This window comes from Pollicipes pollicipes, unplaced genomic scaffold, assembly GCF_011947565.3.
Source record: "Pollicipes pollicipes isolate AB1234 unplaced genomic scaffold, Ppol_2.1 Scaffold_7261;HRSCAF=8764_pilon_pilon_pilon, whole genome shotgun sequence".
NCBI classification, from domain to species: domain Eukaryota; kingdom Metazoa; phylum Arthropoda; class Thecostraca; order Pollicipedomorpha; family Pollicipedidae; genus Pollicipes; species Pollicipes pollicipes.
This window is the reverse complement of record NW_023597054.1, coordinates 46702142-46724776: the sequence shown is the minus strand read 5'-3', so window position 1 is coordinate 46724776 and position 22635 is coordinate 46702142. Positions and strand designations below refer to the sequence as shown.

Here is a 22635-nt window from a genome sequence, read left to right as displayed (position 1 = left end):
CGGTCAGCAGCGGCCGCCGCCGCCGCCGCCGCCGTCACCGCCGCCGCCGCTGCCGCTCCCGCCGCCGCCGCCGGCCCGGCTCAGGTCCGGCCGAGCCCATGGCCCAGGTCCGGCCGGGCCCGTGGCTCAGGTCCGGCCGGGCCTGTGGTTCAGGTCCGGCCGGGCCCGTGGCTCAGGTCCGCCAGAGCCCGTGGCTCAGGTCCGGCCGGGCCCGTGGCTCAGGTCCGGCCGGGCCTGTGGCTCAGGTCCGGTCGGACCCTTGGCTCAGGTCCGGCCGGGTCCAACCAACGTTACCACTGGAACTTCATTCGCTCTCACCACTGTGGCTTGATTGCCTTGCTGCGATCGAGGGCCAGAACAAACGCCGATGCTTTTTGAATGTGCTTACCATGTTTGTGATCGTGCTCAGTAATGCGCGTCGAGAGTCGAAATGTTTTATCCATTGTCGCTGGCTACAGGTGTTATCACGTTCATGTCAAGTTGCATGACATTGTATGTATATTTCCTGGCCAAAGACAGGAGCCGTGAATGATAAAAAAGCAGGGTGATGCAAGAACGCGCGGTAGTACTCGCACTAGTGATAACGCATGAAAAGAATACATAACGTTTTCTCGTCAGTCCTCACGTTTTGAACCCTCAGCTGAGCTTTATGTATTCGTTTCGGACGGTCACAAATATCGTTAGCACTTTAACACGATAAGAGGCATATCACTGTTACAATTCAGAATTAGGTCGTCGCTCGTGGACCTCCAGCCTCCATCACGTTTGTTAGCATGACTCCCTTTGCATATGAATACCCCTCGTTCGATGCACTAACTGTTCCAAAATGTGTGCGGGCTGTCAGCTCCTTTCCCATATCTTTTCTTTTCATTTCAAAGCAACGCTGTTCTTCATGCGCCTAAAAACGCATCGGGCTGCGGCTGTGTGTGCACTCGAGTACTTAACAGCCTCCAAAAACGAGAAGTGCACTGTAACGTGCACGGAATGCCACACGCACATGACAGCAGGGCAGCTCTGGGATCATGTCACAGTGGGAGCTGACTGCTTGAATTGCTGGAATGCATTTCAGGAGACTCCAGACTGCAGGACAGTGAGCTCCAGAGAAGAGCATCCCGACCCCTCGCTCAAGTGGTCCGGCAAAGATGCGTCGCCTTCAACACCATAGCTCAGAGCGTGTTTCTCCAAAACGAGGTGCGCGCACCAGTGCTCGGAATTAGCGCAGGTTTTTGTGCCTGTCGATGGCCCAGAATGGTTAGGTTTCCTTGTGTCTTGTTTTTCATTTCGTGTTTCCATTACGCCGTCACACCATGTCCGATGCACTCGTCTTTTGCCTCACCTTCCGGGCCCGCTGGTGATGGATCACACATGGGTTGACCGACTCATTACCGGTTTGCCACACGTGAGTGCGCGTTAGAGCTGAGGATCGTGATTTGTGGGATTCGAATTGACGACGGAAATCGGATCCTGCGAATTATCCAATTCTAAAAACGAGAATTCGTGCCCTAACATGAAGTTACCAAACCCTGAAAGCCATCGTTTAAAGATGCAATTCAGTGTATTAGCTATCATCCAGGATCGCATTTACTTAAGACCAAAGAAGTAAAAAAATGTATATGTCAGTTAGGTATCGGACTGAGTCACCCGTTTTCCACTTCATTATATTGTTCCTATTGATTGCATCATTGTAACCATGGTCGAGTTCGATATTTCAACGTATAGATTCAGATATGCTCGCGCCCATCCAAATCTCGAATCCGGGGTACGAATGCACCTATCCTAAGAACACCAGAACGTTTCGCTGCGTTTCGCTGGCATATTTAGCCCCGGTCCCCACGCTACCCTTGCAGCCGTCGCGGTGGGCCCCGCGGCGCCTGCCGGCCGGCCGACCTCCACGGCGTCCGCGCCGGCCCTGTGACCGCCGTCGTTGTTCCCAGCCCATCGCCAGGGCCTCGGGCTGCGGCGGCCGGAGTCGGGCCGGGCCGGAGTCCGCGTGCACAGTGCAGCGCGCGCACGTTCACCCGACTCGAACGGAGCAGCTGCAGTGGGGTCAGAGTCCACGCGACACCCACCTGTCCCCGCCGGACCCCCGTCACCCTGAACCGCATTGTATCCGTTAAGTCGGCTGCGTGCTGCCGACCTGATGGATTTCCTCGTGACGCCAGCGGGAGTCATTAGTCCAGCGCCAACGGGGGCGCTGTGATTCACGTGGAAGGAAGTGAATGAACTGTTGCTGTTCACAATGAGCTGCTGTAGCTGCACATGTGTCATTGGTGCGGCATTTTTTCTCACATGTCGCTGTGAACCATACGTTTAAACAAAATGCCGGCCAGTAACACTGGACTGCATAAGGACATTATGACCAGCACTAGCTTCGCAGATTACAAATTCTTAGCGCTACCGGTCCTAGCATAACATGACAAAACCATTGCTTTGACTGATCGCCCGGTCGATGAAATTGACGCATGAGAACTGCTATCAAAAGTGGCGCACAAAAAGCCTCCGTGTGCCGCATCAAAACAGCACTCTCGATATCTCACACACCGTTCGCTGCCCCAGCGGAGCGGAGCGGCCGACCCACCTCTACACGTGCCCGTGCGTGTGCCCCGGGCGGTGACCTTGACCGCCCCTGACTCGGGGCGCGCGGGAGGTCAGCCGGGTGGCCGGCCGGCGCCCAGTCGCCGGCGGACGGGAGTTTCGCCCGCAGCCCGGTCCGCGGCGGGACCCGGACGCTGAACGCCACCCTGGGCACGGCCGCAGACCAGGCCCGGTGAGTGCGACGCCACGGCGGTTCATTACCCCCACGCACCCCGCTGGCGGCCGAGCAGCTGCGCCGTTAAAAACCGTCGACGCGCGTAAATGAATATTCCGACCGTCGGGACCCGGAGACAGATTCTGATTAACTCATCAGCGACCAGGCTCGTGTGTTTAGCAGGCGGTCGAAGTGTGCGGCTCTAACAGGCGGGAGCCACTGGCTTCCAACTGCGTAGCGGTTACGTAACGACGGTGGGTGACTGAAAGAGGGTACTGGATGCATGCCACTCGATGACATGAATGGCGACATTTGCGGCCGTTTCATAAGCTTAGTTGGCCCTTGCCCGAGCATACCGTTTACCTGTAGGCATGTGGTTGCCAGCCCGACGCTGGGTTGAACATAACGCTATGTGTTACACGTGCGTCTGAGATGAGTGCCGGCGGCTTTCGTGAGACCCGGGAGGCCTGTTAAAATCCGCAGTTGCATTGCTGTCGCACAAAAGTCGATTCATTCATAACATATCTACGCAAGTGGCTGTGTTTAGATACCACTGGCAATGTGCAGGCTACATGTGGCCAACTGCCCGAACAACTTTATCTTTGAACAGTCCCCGCGATATGGAATGGGCATTGGTCTGCAGTGAGCAAGCATCGGCACGGCTTATTTCACAACAAAGGGCAAATTGCGGCGACCCTTCATGCCTGGATCGGCTACAGTTCGTTCCTGCCAACAAAAGCCCGTCTTTGTACGGACAGAAATCACTCGACGGCCAATTAACTTTGTCGGCTTCACTGATCCTCTCGTATTTCCACTTTAATGTCTCGTCCGTTAATGTATGCTCCATCGTCATCAGCGTGTGCAGAGCCGAGGTGTTTTATGGATGACCACCCAGGGATGGGCCGACGGCGTCGGCTGCAGGTGGGATGGATTCAGGGAAACGTTCGTGCATCGGATTCTTCTGCAACCGAGACTTCTTGCCCTGAGTATTTTAGAAGAAGAAGTATTGAGGCCCTGAACACACCGGACATCCAGATACGAAAAATCATTTTAAACAGCAGGTTGTGAAGACCGCTAATGTATTGCAATTAGCGGCCGGTTAAGTTTAGGCCAGTTGGCTGAGATGTAAGTTTGCCCTGATATGGTTATTATCCTTAGGAATTTCAACACCTGCCAAGGTGATGCAAAACAATCTTTGTCTCGTGGGTTCCCGTTAAAATTCACTGGGCCTGTTCTCAAGACTTGAGGATTTAAAAGGAATGTTTCACACTTGAAGGTACTGGAATAAACATGGAATATGATGAAATAAGCTCATGTTTAACTACTGGTGCGCTTTTTAATTAGAAAAGACTGCCCAAAGAAGCACAATTCTGTTAAGCGAATATGCTCCTCACTGCGTCATGGTTTCATTACGTCATCGTGCTTTACACAACATTGACTGAGAGCCAATTGATCGCCGTTAGATCTGGAAATCGTCCGTACGAACGCAAGATATCAACGCCTCGACAATACATTTTTATTGGTCTTGATCGCCGCATGCCTTATGGAAGAACAAGATTTGAAGGTTGTTATTATGACGTTATGAATGCCAAAGTGACTTTGGAATACCCACCCCGAAATGCTCTCCCCATTGGTGTGGGCGTGAAGCTCAGAAACTAGAGGGGCTCAGATGTTGAGAAGGGCCGAGTTTTGAACAACTGTGAAAGTCTTCGAGATGGTTAATTCAGTTCAAAACCCCGCTTCAATGCGGAACACTTCCTTTAACCACGGACTTTGACTTCAGCTCTGATCGGACTTGTGAGTTTTTGGTCAAAAGCTGCTGATGTGCCGTGCTATGAAGCAGTTGAGTTGGCATGTTTGCTTCGCTGAGGTCCACTTGCTTTCGAAGCTGGGGTCGCGCAGTTTATGCCAATAGGTGTCATCTGACACCGCTCACGCCCGGGATAATTAGTTGATAGCCATATCTTTTTGGTATTTAATAGCAGGGCAGAGCGTCCACATCGCACAAGCTGTTACTTATATTATGTTATATATATATATATATATATATATATATATATATATATATATATATATGTGTGTGTGTGTACATATTGCGGCGGCCATTCATGCCTGGATCGGCTACAGTTCGTTCCTGCCAACAAAAGCCCGTCTTTGTACGGACAGAAATCAAATATATATGTGTGTGTGTGTGTGTGTGTGTGTGTGTGTGTGTGTGTGTGTGTGTGTGTGTGTGTGTGTGTGTGTGTGTGTGTGTGTGTGTGTGTGTGTGTGTGTGTGTGTGTGTGTGTGTGTGTGTGTGTGTGTGTGTGTGTGTGTGTGTGTGTGTGTGTGTGTGTGTGTGTGTGTGTGTGTGTGTGTGTGTGTCCGTCTGGTACGTATATGTATACATCTGGTGATTATATTCATCCATCTGGTGCTTATAAGTATCCATCTGGTGCTCATATACATCCATCCGGTGCCGAAATTCTTCAGAGGAGTGTCCCGTCTGCTTGCCGTTCAGAGTTGTATGCCACCGGCCGTAAGGCACATAGAGCCGTCGAATCACACGGTGTAACCCTGTGGCGCGAACCAGCTTCACCAGCGAGATGGTGCTGTCGAACAGTAACACGACCCTGTGACGAGAGCCAGCTTCACCAGCGAGATGGTGCCGTCGAAGAGTAACACGACCCTGTGACGAGAGCCAGCTTCACCAGCGAGATGGTGCCGTCGAAGAGTAACACGACCCTGTGACGAGAGCCAGCTTCACCAGCGAGATGGTGCCGTCGAAGAGTAACACGACTCTGTGACGTGAGCCAGCTTCACCAGCGAGATGGTGCTGTCGAACAGTAACACGACCCTGTGACGTGAGCCAGCTTCACCAGCGAGATGGTGCTGTCGAACAGTAACACGACCCTGTGACGTGAGCCAGCTCAGCCAGGGCCGTGGTCCGCGGGTGCGGCCGCCACATGACCTCTGTGTCTCTCCGTGACACGACCCCGCTGATCCGGCGCAGGTCAGGCCTCCAGATGATCGAGGACCCGGACACGCGCCCGAGGATGAGCGAGAAGCGCATGCTCTGCCTGACGCTCACCGTCCTCTTCCTGCTGCTGTTCGTCGGCCTGCTGGTCGGCCTGGTCACGTGGTACCGGGCTGAGGCGGACAACCAGGCGGCGCTGGCCGAGACCAACCAGCTGTGGCAGACGCGGCTGTACCAGTGCCGGCGCGGTCAGTTGACGACGAGCCAGCGTCGGGCCGGCCAGCTGCGCTAGCGCCTCAGCCGCTGCCCTCACGCAACTCAGCTGTCGAATGCACTGTCAGCTCCTGCCAGAGAGGCCTGTCACTGACTTATTCGGTAGGCTAGTGTACCCACTCTTGTCCTTCTGTTACTCTGCTTTCGGGCAAGATGAACAAGGTAACGCGCTGCTGTCGCGCAGTTTTCAAGCAACAATCGGTATGCATGTGTCAACATGCTTAATCGCATCGATAACATCATTACGCTTTGCAGTCCGGTATTGCAGCCTCTTTCAATAGGCGTCAGCGTTCGGTCTCAGCTCACCAGCATGGCATGACAGTCATCAATACAGTAGCGTAGCGCCTGCCTTGAGCGCGGCACACCGCTCGACACCGACACACTGCGCCGCGTCGGCGCCGCTCAGACGTGCGATGGGGTGCCGGCGCCGCTCAGACGTGCGGTGGGGTGCCGGCGCCTCTCAGACGCGCGATGGGATGCCGGCGCCGCTCAGACGTGCGGTGGGGTGCCGGCGCCTCTCAGACGTGCGATGGGGTGCCGGCGCCGCTCAGACGTGCGGTGGGGTGCCGGCGTCTCTCAGACGCGCGATGGGGTGCCGGCGTCTCTCAGCCGTGCGATGGGGTGCCGGCGCCGCTCAGATGTGCGGTGGGGTGCCGGCGCCGCTCAGACGCGTGATGGGAGTCCCGGCGTCCCTCAGACGTGCGATGGGGTGCCGGCAGGCCGCGAGGCTACAGAGCGGCGCCTGGTGAGGACTGCCTCCCGGGTCGGCTGCCTGTTCGACGAGGACTCGCCGTACCACCAGGCGGCGCTGCAGGGTCTGGCCGACGCCAACTCGCGCGCCGGCCTCGGCAGACCGCTCCTGCAGACGGCGCCACGCGCGGCCAACGACACGCAGGGAGCGCTGGTGCTCAACAACATCACGCTGATGAGCAGCGACATCGCCAAAACGGTAAGCGCCGACGGTGACGGCTGGTCGGTCCCCCGGCGCTGACCCGCTGCGGCACTGATCAAGTGCTGCGGTGACAGGTGTTTCTCCACAAGAAGTAGATGGCGAGTTGAGGGGCAGGGAAAGCCTGGATGCAGTCTTGTGGACCTACAGTGAGTGAGCAGGCTTTTAAGTCTGAGTTTTCCCGGTCAACAGATGATCCACCGCCATGTGGAGAAGTATAGATTTCGAAATGTTCATCATGTGTTTCAATATTAGGCCACGTGGGTGGCAAATGTTCATATTTTTGTCATGCTATTACACCCCCGGCTGGGAATTCATTGCCTGCTACCCCTCTCCTCGCCCAAAATCGGCCACTCAGCATCGCGTCGGAGGACGGTCAACCCAGCATATGAGCCCCTCAGGCTTGACAAATGGGCTGAGTTGACCGGACGGCTGGGTGCGGGGTCAAAGAGCAACCGATCAGCGCCAAAGGATAGCGTGCGGGATTCTGGTAGCATGAATTCATATTTACAGCCTGCACACCCTAATGCATGAAATTTGGAACGCTGCGTTATTCCGTGTTTATGCAGGGCCGCCACTCCATGCTTATTGAATTGCTAAGGAAGCCTTGTGCGACTTCAGCGTCATGTGCACATAAAAAGGAACGTTCGCACTTCCGTGCCGGCGGCCATGCGTTGACCTGCGGCCCCGCTCACCAGGAGGGCTCGCTGGCCGCCGTACAAGAGCTCTACAAGTCAGGCGTGCGGCTCTTCATCGGTTTCCCGAACAGCGATGACCTGTTCTCGGTGGTGCGGTGGGCGCGCACACACGCGCCCGACGCCGTGTTCGTCTCGCCGTCGGCCACGGCCACGGACGTGCAGCACGGCGCCGGCAGTCCGCTGCTGCTCAGCATGGGCGATTCGGCGCTGGCCGTGGCGCTGCTGTGCCTGCTGCGCGACCGCGGCGTGCGCCACCTGGTGCCGGTGGTGGCCGACACCACGTACGGCCGCAGCCTGCTGGAGGAGCTGCGCCGCGCCGCCCTCTACGACGGCGCCTGGACGGCCGTGCTCGAGCCTGTCCAGTACCGGCCCGAGGCGATGGCCGAGCGTGACGCGCGACGCGCCGTGCTGCGCGCCGCGCGAGACGCGCTGGCGCGCCTCGGCGGGCGGCCGGCCGACGCCGGCCTGCTGTTCGTCGCCGGGACGGAGATGCGCCAATTCCTCGAGGACGGCGCCTGGGACACGCGGCTTGGGGCGGCGCAGTGGTTTGGCGCCGACTCGCTGGCGCTGCGCGGCGACCTGCTGGCGACGCCGGCGGCGCGCGCCGCCCTCGTCCGCGTCCGACTGACGGCGCTCATTTACGAAGGAGCCATCGGCGCGACCGACGCGGAGCAGCGCTGGGCCGTGCTGAGCCGGCTGCGCACCAGCGCCGAACAGCCGGCACCCAACGTGCTGCGCGCCTACGACGGTGCCATGATGCTGGCCGAGCTGGGCCACCTAGTGCTGGGCCGTGGCGACACGACGGCGGCGCTAGCGGCTCTGCGCGCTGCTGCTCGGCCGGGGGTCACCGGTGCCGCCGCCGTCAGCGACGGCTCGCGCCGCGCCGGCGGTCGCTTTGCCGTGGCACGCGTGGTGGCGCGCGCCGTCGGCGGGCGGCGGCTGATGGCGCCCAGCGGCCCCGACGCCGACACCCTCTGGGTGGTGACGGGCCAGGTGCGCATCGAGGCCGACCCGGACCAGGGCATGTACTTGGGCCGCACTGTGCTCAGCACGGCCGGCTCCGGGCTGCACCTGGTGCGGCGCGCCGACGTGCAGGCGCTGTACGCGGCGATCGGCGGCTGCCGCGGCGACAGTCTGACGGTGACTGCCGTCGAGCCGGCCGCATACCGCGCTGTCAGCGCCGACTACCGGGCCGAAGAGCTGCCCGACCGTCTGCTGGTGCCAGCCGCCCACCCCGTGCGGCTCGAGCTGCACTGCGGCGCCTCCGACTCCGGCCTGCTGCAGATGGCCGTGCGCTGTCCTGCCGTCCACCTGCCCGGCGCAGACACAGTCTTCTGCCTGGCCGAGACCTACCGCCTGGTGAGCGGCAACGCGTCACGAGTGCCCGTCGCCGGCGTGAGATGGCAGCACGAGCGGCACCTGGTGCGCTGCGGCGCCGCCTCGGCCGCGTGCCTTGACCAGCCGTGCGACGAGCAGCGTTCGTGCGTGAATGCGGTCGCGGATGAGTTAACCCAGTGGCTCGAGGGCCACAGCGGGCCGTGACGACGCGGGCGTTCCGCCACCGTCGTGTTCGTGGCACTCAAAGAACGCCTACCCGCTAGCCGATGTACAGGCAAGTCGAGCCTCCGAGTTGATTGTGGGATTGAAAGGCGTTAAAATAAAAAGAACCGAAAACTGCTTGCCTGCCTGATGACCTGAACATGAAAGGCAACGTTGTTAAGTATTTTCCCCGACTGTCGCGCGATGTCTTGAACCTGTTGATTTTGAAATGCATAACGTGTTGTTGAAAATAAACATGGGTCTTTGTGAAAAAAGTGATTGTTAATGAAATGACATGCAAACACAACAGCACACATGTGCCTGGCGGGACAGGCTCTACCACATTGTTCCAGGAATGCGAGGCGGCAGCTTGGGGTTGAAAAATTGTCCGATATTATTTGGTAACGGCGCAATAGACCGTTCTGATTTACTTGGGTTCGCCACAGGGGGCCGACATCACGGGTTAGGGATTACCGAGCTTCGCGGACGGTTGCCACGAAATTTGTCGGAACTGCGACGTAATTTCCGTACCCGCAAAGACATCTGCCTGGCAACTGTTCTGAATTAGACAACTAAAGTGGTTCAGCGACATGCTGAACTCGAAACTAATAGGAAACGCGGCTTTAACGGCCTTTTGTTGCTTTCTGTCCGATCAGACAGGGACCATGACCAATATGAGGTGCCGCAGGATCCAAGAAACGGAACTCTACCAGCTCCAAACTCCATCCGTTGGTTTACCGACGCTCCAAGTCACGATCGTCTGCTGCCGCTGGCAACGACCACCTGACAGCGCCGGGCCGAAACATGGGCTCCCGTCCGGCCCTGCAGACGACGGGCTGCACTGCTCTGGCATGTGGCACGGGGGACTCATCGCCGCGTCAGACCAATGCAGATGGTCTGGCGCGGCCGTCCATGTGCATTGGACGTCCGGGTCTGCATGCTCTGGCACATGGCACGGGGGTGACTCATCGCCGCGCCAGATCAATGCAGATAGTTTGGCGCGGGCGTCCATCTGCATTGGACGTCCGGGTCTGTATGCTCTGGCATGTGGCACGGGGGACTCATCGCCGCGCCAGACCAATGCAGATGGTCTGGCGCGGCCGTCCATCTGCATTGGACGTCCGGGTCTTTATGCTCTGGCACGTGGCACGGGGGACTCATCGCCGCGCCAGACCAATGCAGATGGTCTGGCGCGGCCGTCCATCCGCATTGGACGTCCGGGTCTGTATGCTCTGGCACGTGGCACGGGGGACTCATCGCCGCGCCAGACCAATGCAGATGGTCTGGCGCGGCCGTCCATCTGCATTGGACGTCCGGGTCTGTATGCTCTGGCACGTGGCACGGGGGACTCATCGCCGCGCCAGACCAATGCAGATGGTCTGGCGCGGCCGTCCATCTGCATTGGACGTCCGGGTCTGTATGCTCTGGCACGTGGCACGGGGGACTCATCGCCGCGCCAGACCAATGCAGATCACTTCGCAATCCCGCCTGGGAAGACGCTGGGCGGGAACACCGTCCGTTCGACTAACGTGGGATGACAAGGACGGTAAACTCTATGTACGAGCAACAAGCCGCCTCGCACATGCACGGAACGAGGTGCCATCCATGGATAAGTATCGGAGATGTGCGAAGATGAGCGACTTCAAATGAAGCGCCGGAGTATACACCAACGGGACACGTGGCGCAGAACAAGAGGCGAATGTTGTGAGTGCAGTCCGGCAAGTTTGTTCTCGATATCGGCTCATTAGTAAACCGCAAATCATGCCCGAAAAAGATAATGTTATTTAATGTTATGTCACTATATGTAATATAAATACATATGTCTATATATATATATATATATATATATATATATATATATATATATATACACGCGATAGTCATCTGTAATTTGTTGCCAAAAGGTTACTTAGGTCATCTACAACATAAAGCGCCGAAAGTTGTTTGGTGTTGAAGCCTAGCACCCAGACCGGTGCGCGTCACGTGCGGGACGGTATAGTGCGCCTCAATTTTTTTTCGCTGGAAGTTACAGCCTCAAACTTTACCAAAACGCAGTCTATGATCCATTTTAAAACGGTACCAGACGAGCAACCCATATTCGCCGATTACCGATGCGTCCGAATCGACAACGGGGATGGCAGGGTTTTATCTTGGCACTAGCCCAATGTTCACGCCATGGAGTGTTGCGATGTGATGCGACATATGTGAAATATGTGACAGGTGAAGCACGGAATTTTATGATGAAAATATGCGTTCGAAGAAGGGTTTGGGGTCAGAAAATTTTGACCATTCGAGGAGCTGTGGGAGCATCGCTCTCCCATGAACTAACCCTTCTGCAGCCCATTGGGCCTTTGTACAAAAACGCAATACGCCGCCGGCTGGGGCGCCACACCTGAATGACACTGGGACAAGCCCAGTGCGCTGACGACCCTGAGGTGATCCGAACTTCACACCTACCAGCTAACATACCACTGAATGTGCACTCCATATCACGCAAAAGTCGTTGCACAATGCAATTAGATTGCTGAACCCGTTTTGCTATGAAATACGCGGCGGGAGACCATTTCGAAACCAAAAAGCATTCTCAGCTGTCAGATCGGACAGCTGTGACAGTTTACACCAGCTGAAATGGCATCCCGCAGTCCACCGGTAGCAACACACAAAGGCTGTCGGAAGTTGCAACAGATTTTATTGCTCCAAAACCGCGTATCCGAGTCCAAGGCACAGGAATTTTCAGAAGTCGACCATCGAAAGCCCGCAGTGGGTTGTTATTGTAAAGAACAAACCAAACAGCGCAGTCTGCGCCACCCAGCAGCCGCCGGACGGCGCAGACCTGACGCGCAATAGCGTAAGCAGTGTGCTGCCAACTCAACGGCCAGTGTAAGTCCCGCAGCGGGGCACTGTTACTCAACAAACTGCGCTCCCAACCAAGTGCGAGTAACTCCAGGGCGGCCGCGGCTGGCGTGGCCGGCCGTCCCCTCCCCCCTCGTCAGACCCCAGCGCTCCACTCCAACCGGGCCGGGGTCGCTCCGTGACGTCCTCTCCGGTGACGTCACCGTACTCTCCAAACATCTCCCGAACGGGTGCGCCTCTCGCAGGCGCGCGCGCGCACGCGTGGCGTCGTCGTCTCCCTCGTCTTTCTCTCCCCAATTTCTCGTCGGTGAATTTTCTGGGCGGCGCCGGCGGGCGGCGCTGGCCCGCGCGCTGGGCGCCGCCGGCCGACGGCAGACCGCTGAAGCGCTCGGCTCTGGCAGGGTGGCTGGCCCGGTGTCCGCACGCCTCTACCCATCTCTGGAGCAGTCCCGAGCCATGTGGCCGAAGTCGCCGCACGTGTAACACTTGGGACAGTTGCGAGCGATGTGGCCGGCCTTCTTGCACCTGGAACACGGCCGCCAGCGAGGAATTAGTGCGCACCCCGGCCATCACGTGCGTCCAGTCATTTGAAACAACGAGCCGTCGCCACCCCGTCATTCTAAACCTCTGGATCAAGCATGACAATGACACTATTAGGCTTATGTTAAAAACCTGTTGAATACAAATCGAGTAAAAGTTCGCTGTCAGCCGTCCGTTGCTCACCAACTTGAGAAGAAATCGACCAGAAAGACCCCCTCCCCCCCCCCCCCCCCCCCGACAAGCACTGACAGCCAAAAGACTCATGTCATGCATCACAAGATCGAAAATGCATTGAATATGCTAAGCGACCATACCGCATTTTCGTATCCCACCTAAATGCTGCAATCGGGGCTTTCGTGATGGAAAAATTCAAGTACTAGACGAAAACACGCACAAAAATAAAAGCATGGTTACACTACACAATGAATACATTGCTTTCATAAGTTCCGAGAACGTGACACAGATTAAATTCAGCTTGTTGTTCTTGCAGCTTCCGTCCAGTTGTGGCCAAGTCACACTCGCTCGTAAGTGCAGTATTGTGAATAGTAAACATACCCAATACATAGCGAACCCACTTCCTAGCAGGCCTCCAAAAAGTGACCGTGGACATGCTGACATTACAGGTGCATACCCTACCCCATGCAACTGGATGGTTCATGACTGATCTTGTTCCCTTCCGTTTTCACGATGGCAAACAAGACCTACCATACACACGTTCTGCCATGCGTGTCTCAATGGTTGGAGAGATCTGAAAGCGTTATGATGATGAAGCGCTAAGTTTCAGCGCAAGAAGTACAGCTGTTCACAATGAGAATGATGAGCCTATATCGTACCATACGGTATAAGCACATCGCTCCCATTACCATCATCTCTTGAACCCCCCTGTGTGCTGCCCATCTGAGTGCAGATGACGTTGCTACATCAGACATAACACCAGCAAACAACATATCCACATCCCTTCACAGGTACAGATACATACAACTTTAGTTCTAGACATAGCAGTGGCATTACGTAAACGCTTTTACGGGATAGCGATCTGATCATGTGCTGTACGCACAAACCTTACCAGAAAAAGACAGGTTGCAATACTTTCGCGAGTTTTGCCTCCCCAGTTTATAGAAAATATCAACATCCAAGTTCCCTTTGATGCTCAGATTTCTTATCAACTACTTCATCTTCTTTTTTCCATTAACACCCTCGAGCCCAATACAATCCTCTAAAATTGACAGAATAGCATAACAGTCCACCTGACCCGTAAACTGTAGAGTACAGCTGAAACACATCATTCAGCAAAAACTCTCACTTAGTTCGCCGTTCCTGTGTTATATAAGGACGCTCCATCTTCGCACGGCGGCAGCCAAGTTCGTGCACGCACACACGCACACTAAAGCCATCCACAGCCCCAGCCCACCCGGGCCGGGAATGCGGCGCCCCGGCGGCGTCGGGTGGCCGCGGCCGGCGCGGCCAGACCCACCTGTGGCACGAGTCCTCGAATTGAGCACGCGGCCGGACCCACCTGCGGCACGAGTCCTCGAATCGAGAACGCGGCCGGACCCACCTGTGGCACGAGTCCTCGAATCGAGAACGCGGCCGGACCCACCTGTGGCACGAGTCCTCGAACTGAGCACTCGGCCGGACCCACCTGTGGCACGAGTCCTCGAATTGAGCACGCGGCCGGACCCACCTGCGGCACGAGTCCTCGAAGTGAGCACGCGGCCGGACCTTACCCCGTGGCACGAGTCCTCGAAAAGAGCACGCGGCCGGACCCACCTGTGGTACGAGTCCTCGAAGTGAGCACGCGGCCGGACCTACCTGTGGCACGAGTCCTCGAAGTGAGCACGTGGCCGGACCCACCTGTGGCACGAGTCCTCGCCGGCGGCCGGATTGTCCGGGCAGTCGCGGCTGATGTGCTCAGTCGACTTGCACGTGTAGCACATGCGCTTCTTCTCCTCGCCGCTGGCCTCGGTGCAGTCCGACGAAATGTGGCCGCTCTTGCCGCACACGTAGCACTGGAAAGCCAGGTGGCGACGATGCTCACCACGGAACACGCACGGGTCGCGCTAACGTCAGGGATGGGCAGGGCGGACAGCAGTATCCAAAGACCGCCTCACACCAAAAGGCTGCATGCCATTATGATCTAAGATAGCACACGATCATCCCGAACGCTATGAATGGCGTAGCCCAGGTGGGACAGTGGTCGCCTCGTGACGTCATCGTCTCTGGCGTCATGACGTCATTCCCGCTGCAATCGGCGTGACAGATGTTGACACCTCATTACCTTATCTGTTGAACGTTGCCTTAAACCCCAATAATTATCTTCAAGAATGTCACACCTGTTAACTCCAAACATCAAGTTGAATGACACCATTCAGTTTAAAATCCAGTCCCATTAACACCTGCCATATTTTTATGCTCACTGCATCCTCAATGAACATGACTCCCAATCACAGTCACATGCATCCAGCAACAATCATAACCAATATGACACTACCCAATACCGCCCGCTCACACATTCACAGCGTCACCCCACGACGACGACCTCCGCCTCCCACCACTGCCCTCTCACCTTGAGCCCCGTACTATTCTGTCGTCGACCTCCGCCTCCCACCAGTACCCTGTCACCGCCCGCTGCCAGCCCCCTCCCCCCCCCCCCCTCCCCATACCATCCTGTCGTCGACCTCCGCCTCCCACCATTGCCCCGTCACCGCTCGCTGCCAGCCCCCGCACCATCCTGTCGTCGACCTCCGCCTCCCACCATTGCCCTGTCACCGCCCACTGCCACACCATCTTGTCGTCAACCTCCGCCTCCCACCAGTACCATGTCACCGTCCGCTGCCAGCCGCCGCATCATCCCGTCGTCGACCTCCGCCTTCCACCAGTACCCTGTCACCGCCCGCTGCCAGCCGCCGCATCATCCCGTCGTCGACCTCCGCCTTCCACCAGTACCCTGTCACCGCCCGCTGCCAGCCGCCGCACCATCCTGTCGTCGACCTCCGCCTTCCACCAGTACTCTGTCACCGCCCGCTGCCAGCCGCCGTACCATCCTGTCGTCGACCTCGCAGTCGCGGCTGATGTGGCCCTTCTTGCCGCAGGTGTAGCAGGTCTTGTCGGTGTCGGGACAGTCGCGCGCCAGGTGGCCGGTGCCATTGCAGTTGTAGCAGAGGGCCTCGCGGCCGCGCCGCTCCACCTGCGGGTTGGTGCAGTCGCGCGCGATGTGGCCCGGCTGGTCGCAGCGGTAGCACACGTCCTCGCCGGCCGTGCAGTCGCGCGCCATGTGGCCCATCCGATTGCACTTGTAGCACTTCTCTGCAATGGAGCAAAGTAGTCCGTTAACGTCCGCTGGAATGAGAATCGGATTCTGATGCTGCACATCTTGAGGTCCGCACCTTTGGGATGCATGAATTTCTGGGATAAGACCTCAAGCTAAGCAATGTTTGTTGTGTGGGCCGTGATACCAGGTCAACGGCAGAATTTGGTGGCGAAAGTTTAACGAGTTGTAATGCTCGACACGGTCCGCCCAGCCCTCTGACGTCACCTGACCTTTGGCGCGGCCGCTGCCACCGACGCAGGCCATATCTATCACGGGCGGGCACCTAAAGCAAGTCGCACCAAGCCCACCGCGGGTGGTTGATGGGAGGGCAGGCGCCCCAACCAGCCGAGCTACCGGGACGGGCTCAGTCGGCTCAGATGGGACGGCACATCACGGACACCACAGAGCTCATCGCAAAAATAAGACGTCGTTGTGCAGCCGAGTCAGTCAATATCATTGTGTTAACATAAAAGAGCGAATGGCACACTGTGTTATCATATCATACTACGTAAACATATGTATCTGGATGTAGATAAGTCAATCTGTTGTCAGTTTAAAGTGAAATATTCCCGTAATGTGAACTGATTAAATGTGCATTAATGGAGCATCAACAGCACAACCGGAGAGTGAGCGCACCTCTGAAGACGGAGCGTCCGCCTCTGCCGCGGCCACGGCCTCTCGTCGTGGCGGTGCTGGCGCCGGTCGAGCTGGTCTTCGGCTCGGCCGTCGGGCACGAGCGGGCCATATGGCCTACCTCGTGACAGTTGTAGCACTCGATCGTGCTCGGCGACGAACCCTAGAGAATCATCACATAATTTTTGGTCAAAACTCGTACCCTGGCAGTGGCCTTAGTGCCCAGCATGATCACTACACACTTTGCAAGAACTGGTTTCACATCTATAAGACCATGTAGACAACTGACTAGTGCAGCCACGCTGATTACCATTTTTTTGATACATGGTGATATGTGATATGTGGCATGTGGTGAATCTATCCATGACAAAACATGACAACATGGCTGCATAAAACAACACCCACAAACTTGCACTGTGAAATACAGATTGTCATAAGGCATACATCAAGAATGGACTCTACCCACACTCCTATCATACCTGGGATGGCTTTGTCGAGTTGGCCTTGGTCTCAGTCTCTGCTGTGGGGCATGCACGAGCCATATGGCCCACCTCATGACAGTTGTAGCACTCCACTGTGCTCATTGTGTTTGACAACAGGTGCTGTGGAAAAGATTGACACAGGGATCTGGTCATGGTTATCAGCAGATATATGTGACATAGGCTTATCAGCCTAATCTGAGACAGGAGAGCCCAGATCACACCTATGTACAAACATGCACTAGAACAAAACCTGCAGTAGCTGTAGACAGTTCACATCCCCATGAACACAGCAATGCCCATGTCATGATTGGGGAATACAACACTGGGGTCTGAAAGCAATTTGGCCCCAGGCTTCTGAACAATATGCTGCTAGTCTCCAACACTGCGTTCATTTATATCACCTGTGTCACTTTGATGTTGTTACTAATAAACAAAGTACTTGTGTCATTTTGGACAAAGGTCCAAGATTGTGCTCATGCATCACACAACAAACTTTACACAAGCATCAAACATGGCATAGGGAGGAGTTCAATGACTAGGAGTTTCTACTCTCAATGACCCAGACCCTTTCTTTATAACTAAGGACTTCACTCATCTGAAGTTCATGGATAAATCACAATGTAGAATATAGAAATACACTGTGTGACAACATAATGATGTATCAACATGCAATGGTGTGACATAATGCTATTATGTTACACAAGCCCATGCTGTGACAATGTTATGCTAGCACACTGCTGTGCTAGGATGAACATAGGATAATACCGCACAGCAGTGTCATATGCCTTAGTATGATGCAATAGATCCATTGAATCACACTAGACACATAGCATATTAATATTCTGATTGTGCTGATGCATCACAAGCCTTTGTATGATTCAATACAACACCAAGTTGATCACAACATACACATTTAAAGCATAAGTGCCACAATGAGCCAACTGCCCCAGTTTTGTCCCTCTCCACACACATCAAAGGCATTGCTCAATTGGCAAATGCACAGATTGCAACATAGTTCATATTTGGTCTTAACTCGGGTCTCAACAAAGTGCCAAAATTTAGCAGCACACTCGACTTCTTTAATCTCTACTGATCAGATGAATTTCCAGCACATTCACCATTTTTGCTTTTTGTGCTTGCATTCCTCATCTCTGCAGCATGATCAGATACAACTACCTGACTATCTACAATAACAGCAGCCTACTTCTTTTTATCACAGCTAATTATTGGCCACCAATAGCATAAAGATCTCCAGAAAGCTCTCTACCAATATGCATCATCTTGCACTGTCAAACTTTATTTACTCTATTTCAGACCACCTAACACGCCTCCCTCAACCAGCCTGCAGATGGTCATAGTGAGTTGTCTCACAGTCCAGAGCACTTCCACATTGGACAAGTTTAATAGCTTGCCTTGTAACAATGCTATAACAATGCTATCTAGCCTTATAACAATGCCATGTAAAATTGCAATATTCAAGTGTCCCAGAACTCAGCCCTGTGAAACCACATTAAGGACATCTTGTCCTCAAGGTATCATTCTTTTCAACAAATTTTATACTCAAATCATTCCATTATTTTGAGACACATTCCATCTATTTAGTGTAACAAGCAGAACCAACATGATGTTTACATCAAATGCAAAGCATTTTATGATAAGCCTATCAAACCACTCACAAAAATCAAGGTACACTTTATGAACCTTGAGGTTATCACTTGCATGCACAATCAGAGATAAAAAAATGGTTGCACATTTAAGATGTACAATAACAATTCCTGTCATGTTTTGCAAGGACATTATTTCCATGGACTAATAGTGCTATACAAAAATTGTGTATATCATAAAGATTTCATAACAAATTTGGCCATCTTTTCACTCAAACTATGAGCAGTCTATGACTGAAATGTACTAAAATTTCATCCTGCTCATTATTTTTTAAGTATAAAGTAGTTGCCAGCTTACTTTATTGCAAATCAATAGCAAGCATGCCAAATAATTCACAGACACTAAACCACTCACAATTAACACACCTTCTACTGCAGTATGAGTTAGGCACCAATAGGAAAACTACCATTCCAAAATGACCATGAATAAGTGGGAACTGTCACACTCTAATGTGCCTCATCAGCAGCACTACTCACATGATTCATATAGCTCAAAAATTTCCTATGATACATTTTTGACTCACTCCAGGGATATTTCTGGAGCCTTGGGTATATGTGATAGGGGCCAAATATATCTGCCAACCCCTAGGTTTCCAGCAGTGACAATGTGTTTGTTAAAGCTTCGCAAAAAATTAAAACACCATGTCCCAACCAGCTTTGCGTCTAGCTCTATATTTCGGGACACAGAGCGGTGAACCTGGACAAATCTAATCCTGCTTCACAGCGAAACACGGAAAAGTCGCTACAATGTTGCCCAAAGTGGCACTTGAGCCTCTAACATGAAACGTTTCGTTAAATTTGCATGGTGATGTTGTTAACACTTCAAAAATCCACAGCAAAACACACTGAAATAACTGTACACAAACCTTCCTAGTTTTCAGACCGCTCGCGCGTTGCCGCCCACCCGTACCAAACGTGCCCAACGTGTTCGCCGCAGTTGGCCGTATTCGCCCAGTAGACCACAAGCGACGCAGAAGGGACGTTTGAAAAGCGAATAAAAAATGTGAATCGAATAACTTCAAAGAAAATTTGCTTTGCCAGTTAGAGTTGTGCTGAAATAAGCATATAGAGTACTATCAAGTTTAAAGCAGGACACCTCTCATAACGCCGAGGAAAAAATTGTAGAATAATTGCAAATGACCAGCGCTCATTTTAGCTCATGACCTGCCTAAGAGTCAGCTCCAATTTGTTACTGTCTTCTACTATTCGCTAAATGCCCCGGAAGCAGCGCTGCTCGGTCAGCAATTAAAATCGGAGGGGGTGAATCACGGTGTTCCGAAAATACAAGAACATTCTGAGGGACGTTAATGGGCTGGCTCTGTTGACTTGTTTGAGGAGAGTTATGGAGAATATGGCGATGGTGATTGGTAGGTGCTGAGACGGAGCTTGTACATACCAGTCATTTGGATTTTGCCGGGGACGCGTGCGGATTTGAAGAGTTACTTCCGCGCGACATCTGCAGCGATTAGATTGATTAGATTGCAGCCTGAGAGCGCTGGATTGGAGGCCTGGATCCCTTCAAACAACTGGAAAGTGTTACGCACGCATCGGTGTTGACTAAAGTGATGTTTTGTCTACATCAGCCATCTGGGTGTATAAATAAGCTGCATCCCTATTTGGAATGACTATTTCGGCAATACACCAGCGCGACTAGGTCATATAACGCCTGATCCCAGCCCGGCGTCGTGACATCTCCAGCCTCCGCATGAGGGTACACCTGTGGCGCCATACCTATCGGAGGCCTCGCATTCGGCGACAAGGTCGCTCCATGTGCGCGGACCAGGAAGCCCCGCTGGTGCCCGCGCCGCCGCTGCCGCTCGTCAGCCAGCTGGCAGGCTGTGTGGCTCAGTCCATCAGCCGGCCGCTCCCGCCGCTGATCTGGCACCCGCTCTCAGGGCGGGGCCGTGCCGCGGCGTCACGGCAGGAGGCCCCGGCTCCTCGCTGAGGGGCGGTCACCCCGCGCTGTCCTCCGCCTCTGCCGCTGATCTGATGCCCGCGTTCCGGGCTGGGCCGGGCCGCGGCCGTCCACAGCGCTACTCCTACGGGTCCCGGCTCCCAGCTGGGTGATGTCACACGTATCATACGACACCGGCTCTCGCTGGTGTCATACCAGGCCAGCGGCGTAGCTAAGGGGGAGAAAAAAAAACACTTGCGGCCCATGACTCCCTTCGCCCCTGGAGACGGGGAATCTCTAGATCCAAGGCCTCAAGTATGTCTTGGCTGTTTAAGATAGCCATAGGACTTCTAAAACATAAACGGACCCTCGTGGTATCAAAATGGAACCTCAAGCCTAACAAGATCCCCGGTGCCAAAAATACACTTTCTATGGTGACCAAATGAGACCTCTTGGTCGAAGAGGTCCCTTGTCATGATTTGCCCCCCTCTTGAGCAAAATTCTGGCTACGCCGCTACCCCCCCCCCCCGCCCCATGCACACACTGACAAAATCCTGGATTCGCCGCTGATGGGATGCATGTCATACGCCATTCGATCTGGAATGTTATACAAATTCCAAAATTGTTGCAAAAATGGTTGTCGGACAAACAAATCGAAAGATATTGACAATTTGCCTCTCAACCAATCGGCTTTCCATCTAATTGATGGTTTTCCATTAACTTCAACATGCGACACAATGACGTGAAAAATCGCCCCCTCGTTTTCCGTAAAATTGCTACAGGTCCAAAACACCAGAGACAACAGATGTTGCGAATTCAGGATAGGATCGACACCAGATCGATACTCGTCAATTACACTTTTAACACACGATGTCGGAAAAAAATACGAAGAGACGTTGTGTTGAAACTAGGGTACACTTATGCTAGCCGCCAATAGGCACACCAACTGTGTCAAAGTTTTCAAGTGAAAGAAGTTAGGTGATCAGCTTAGGTATGACGTCCTGTTGGGTGGTGTGTAGGTGGTATGATGGTGGTTAAGTAGTTAAGTGATACAATTTGTCCTCGCATTATTTCTCTTCGAAGCCAGCACGGGACCCAAGACCTGGAAAATTCCTATCCCTTCGATGTCTTTCGAAATCCGCGCTGGGCAAACTTCACATCGCATTTTTTCGTAACGCATGTATTCGCACGCAAGGTCCGCACACAAGTCTTCGCGTTGCATTTCTTCGTGCGCAGATTTTCGCATCGCAAATTCCTGCGCGTTAGTCTTAATACACAAATCTTCACATCCGCAAAACTTCGCATGTTTAGTTTTCTGTATCAGATGTCCATATGGTTTTTTTCTTCGCATCGCACTTATTTGTACATTTCCTCATAAATGCACTTCTTTGTACCGCATTTGCACGGTCACGCATTTGTTTGCACCGTATTCCTTCACGCACTCAACTCTTCACATCGCAGTTCTTTGCATTTCATTTTTACATAGCTTTTTACAAATCGTATTGTTTCGCGCACGCAGTCCTTGTCACGTCATGCGTGCACTGAGAATAGGAACAGGTAAGAACGTCGAAGTCACGTCACCCACAGCGAAGGTTACGTGCCCGCCAACCGAGACTGGTGTCCTGGGTTAGGTGGAGCGTCCCTGATACGGCGAGATTTCAACCTTCTGGGAAGCTTCCACTGAAGCTTTTGGTTTGAGCGTCGATCTCCCCGAAAACGGTGTATAAGCTCGGATATATTCCCTGTCGGTCATATGTTCAAGCACGGCAAATGCGCCCGAGGCCATGTACAGCCGGGGGTACAAACAGAAGAAATAACTGCCTTACATGTTAGAAGTACGTTTATCCCAGTGGTAGGTATATGCTCCGGCCGAACCTCACAGCCGTACATTTTGCCAGAGGTCCTCAGGCTTCTGGACGAATCGTAAGTCCCACGTGGGATGCACAGAAAACGTCTCAAATACACCCTGGATGGGCCGATCCGGTTCTTCCGTGACTCAGTTAAACGTTAAGTGTATAGGGAGACTGTGCTCGGCAACCAGTCGTCGCATTCGCCGGGTACTGGCTGACATGGACATGGAGGTGTCGCGTAG

General features: G+C 54.0%; 1 protein-coding gene across 2 annotated transcripts; it reads right to left on the bottom strand.

The window, feature by feature from the left end:
• Window positions 1-11834: 11834 nt before the first annotated feature.
• On the bottom strand, window positions 11835-19548 carry LOC119112524 (cellular nucleic acid-binding protein). Of its 2 annotated transcripts, XM_037236733.1 has the most exons (7): window positions 19516-19548; window positions 16983-17105; window positions 16507-16666; window positions 15601-15866; window positions 14429-14569; window positions 14035-14048; window positions 11835-12545 (listed from the first exon to the last, which is right to left on the bottom strand). In XM_037236733.1, the coding sequence occupies exons 2-7, from the start codon at window positions 17085-17087 to the stop codon at window positions 12449-12451; spliced, it is 783 nt and encodes a 260-aa protein (XP_037092628.1). In that variant the 5' UTR covers window positions 17088-17105; window positions 19516-19548; the 3' UTR covers window positions 11835-12448. The 2 variants fall into 2 exon arrangements, with proteins under 2 accessions (XP_037092628.1, XP_037092627.1); XM_037236732.1 differs by lacking the exon at window positions 14035-14048 and having other exon boundaries at window positions 14415-14569.
• Between the last annotated feature and the right edge of the window lie 3087 nt (window positions 19549-22635).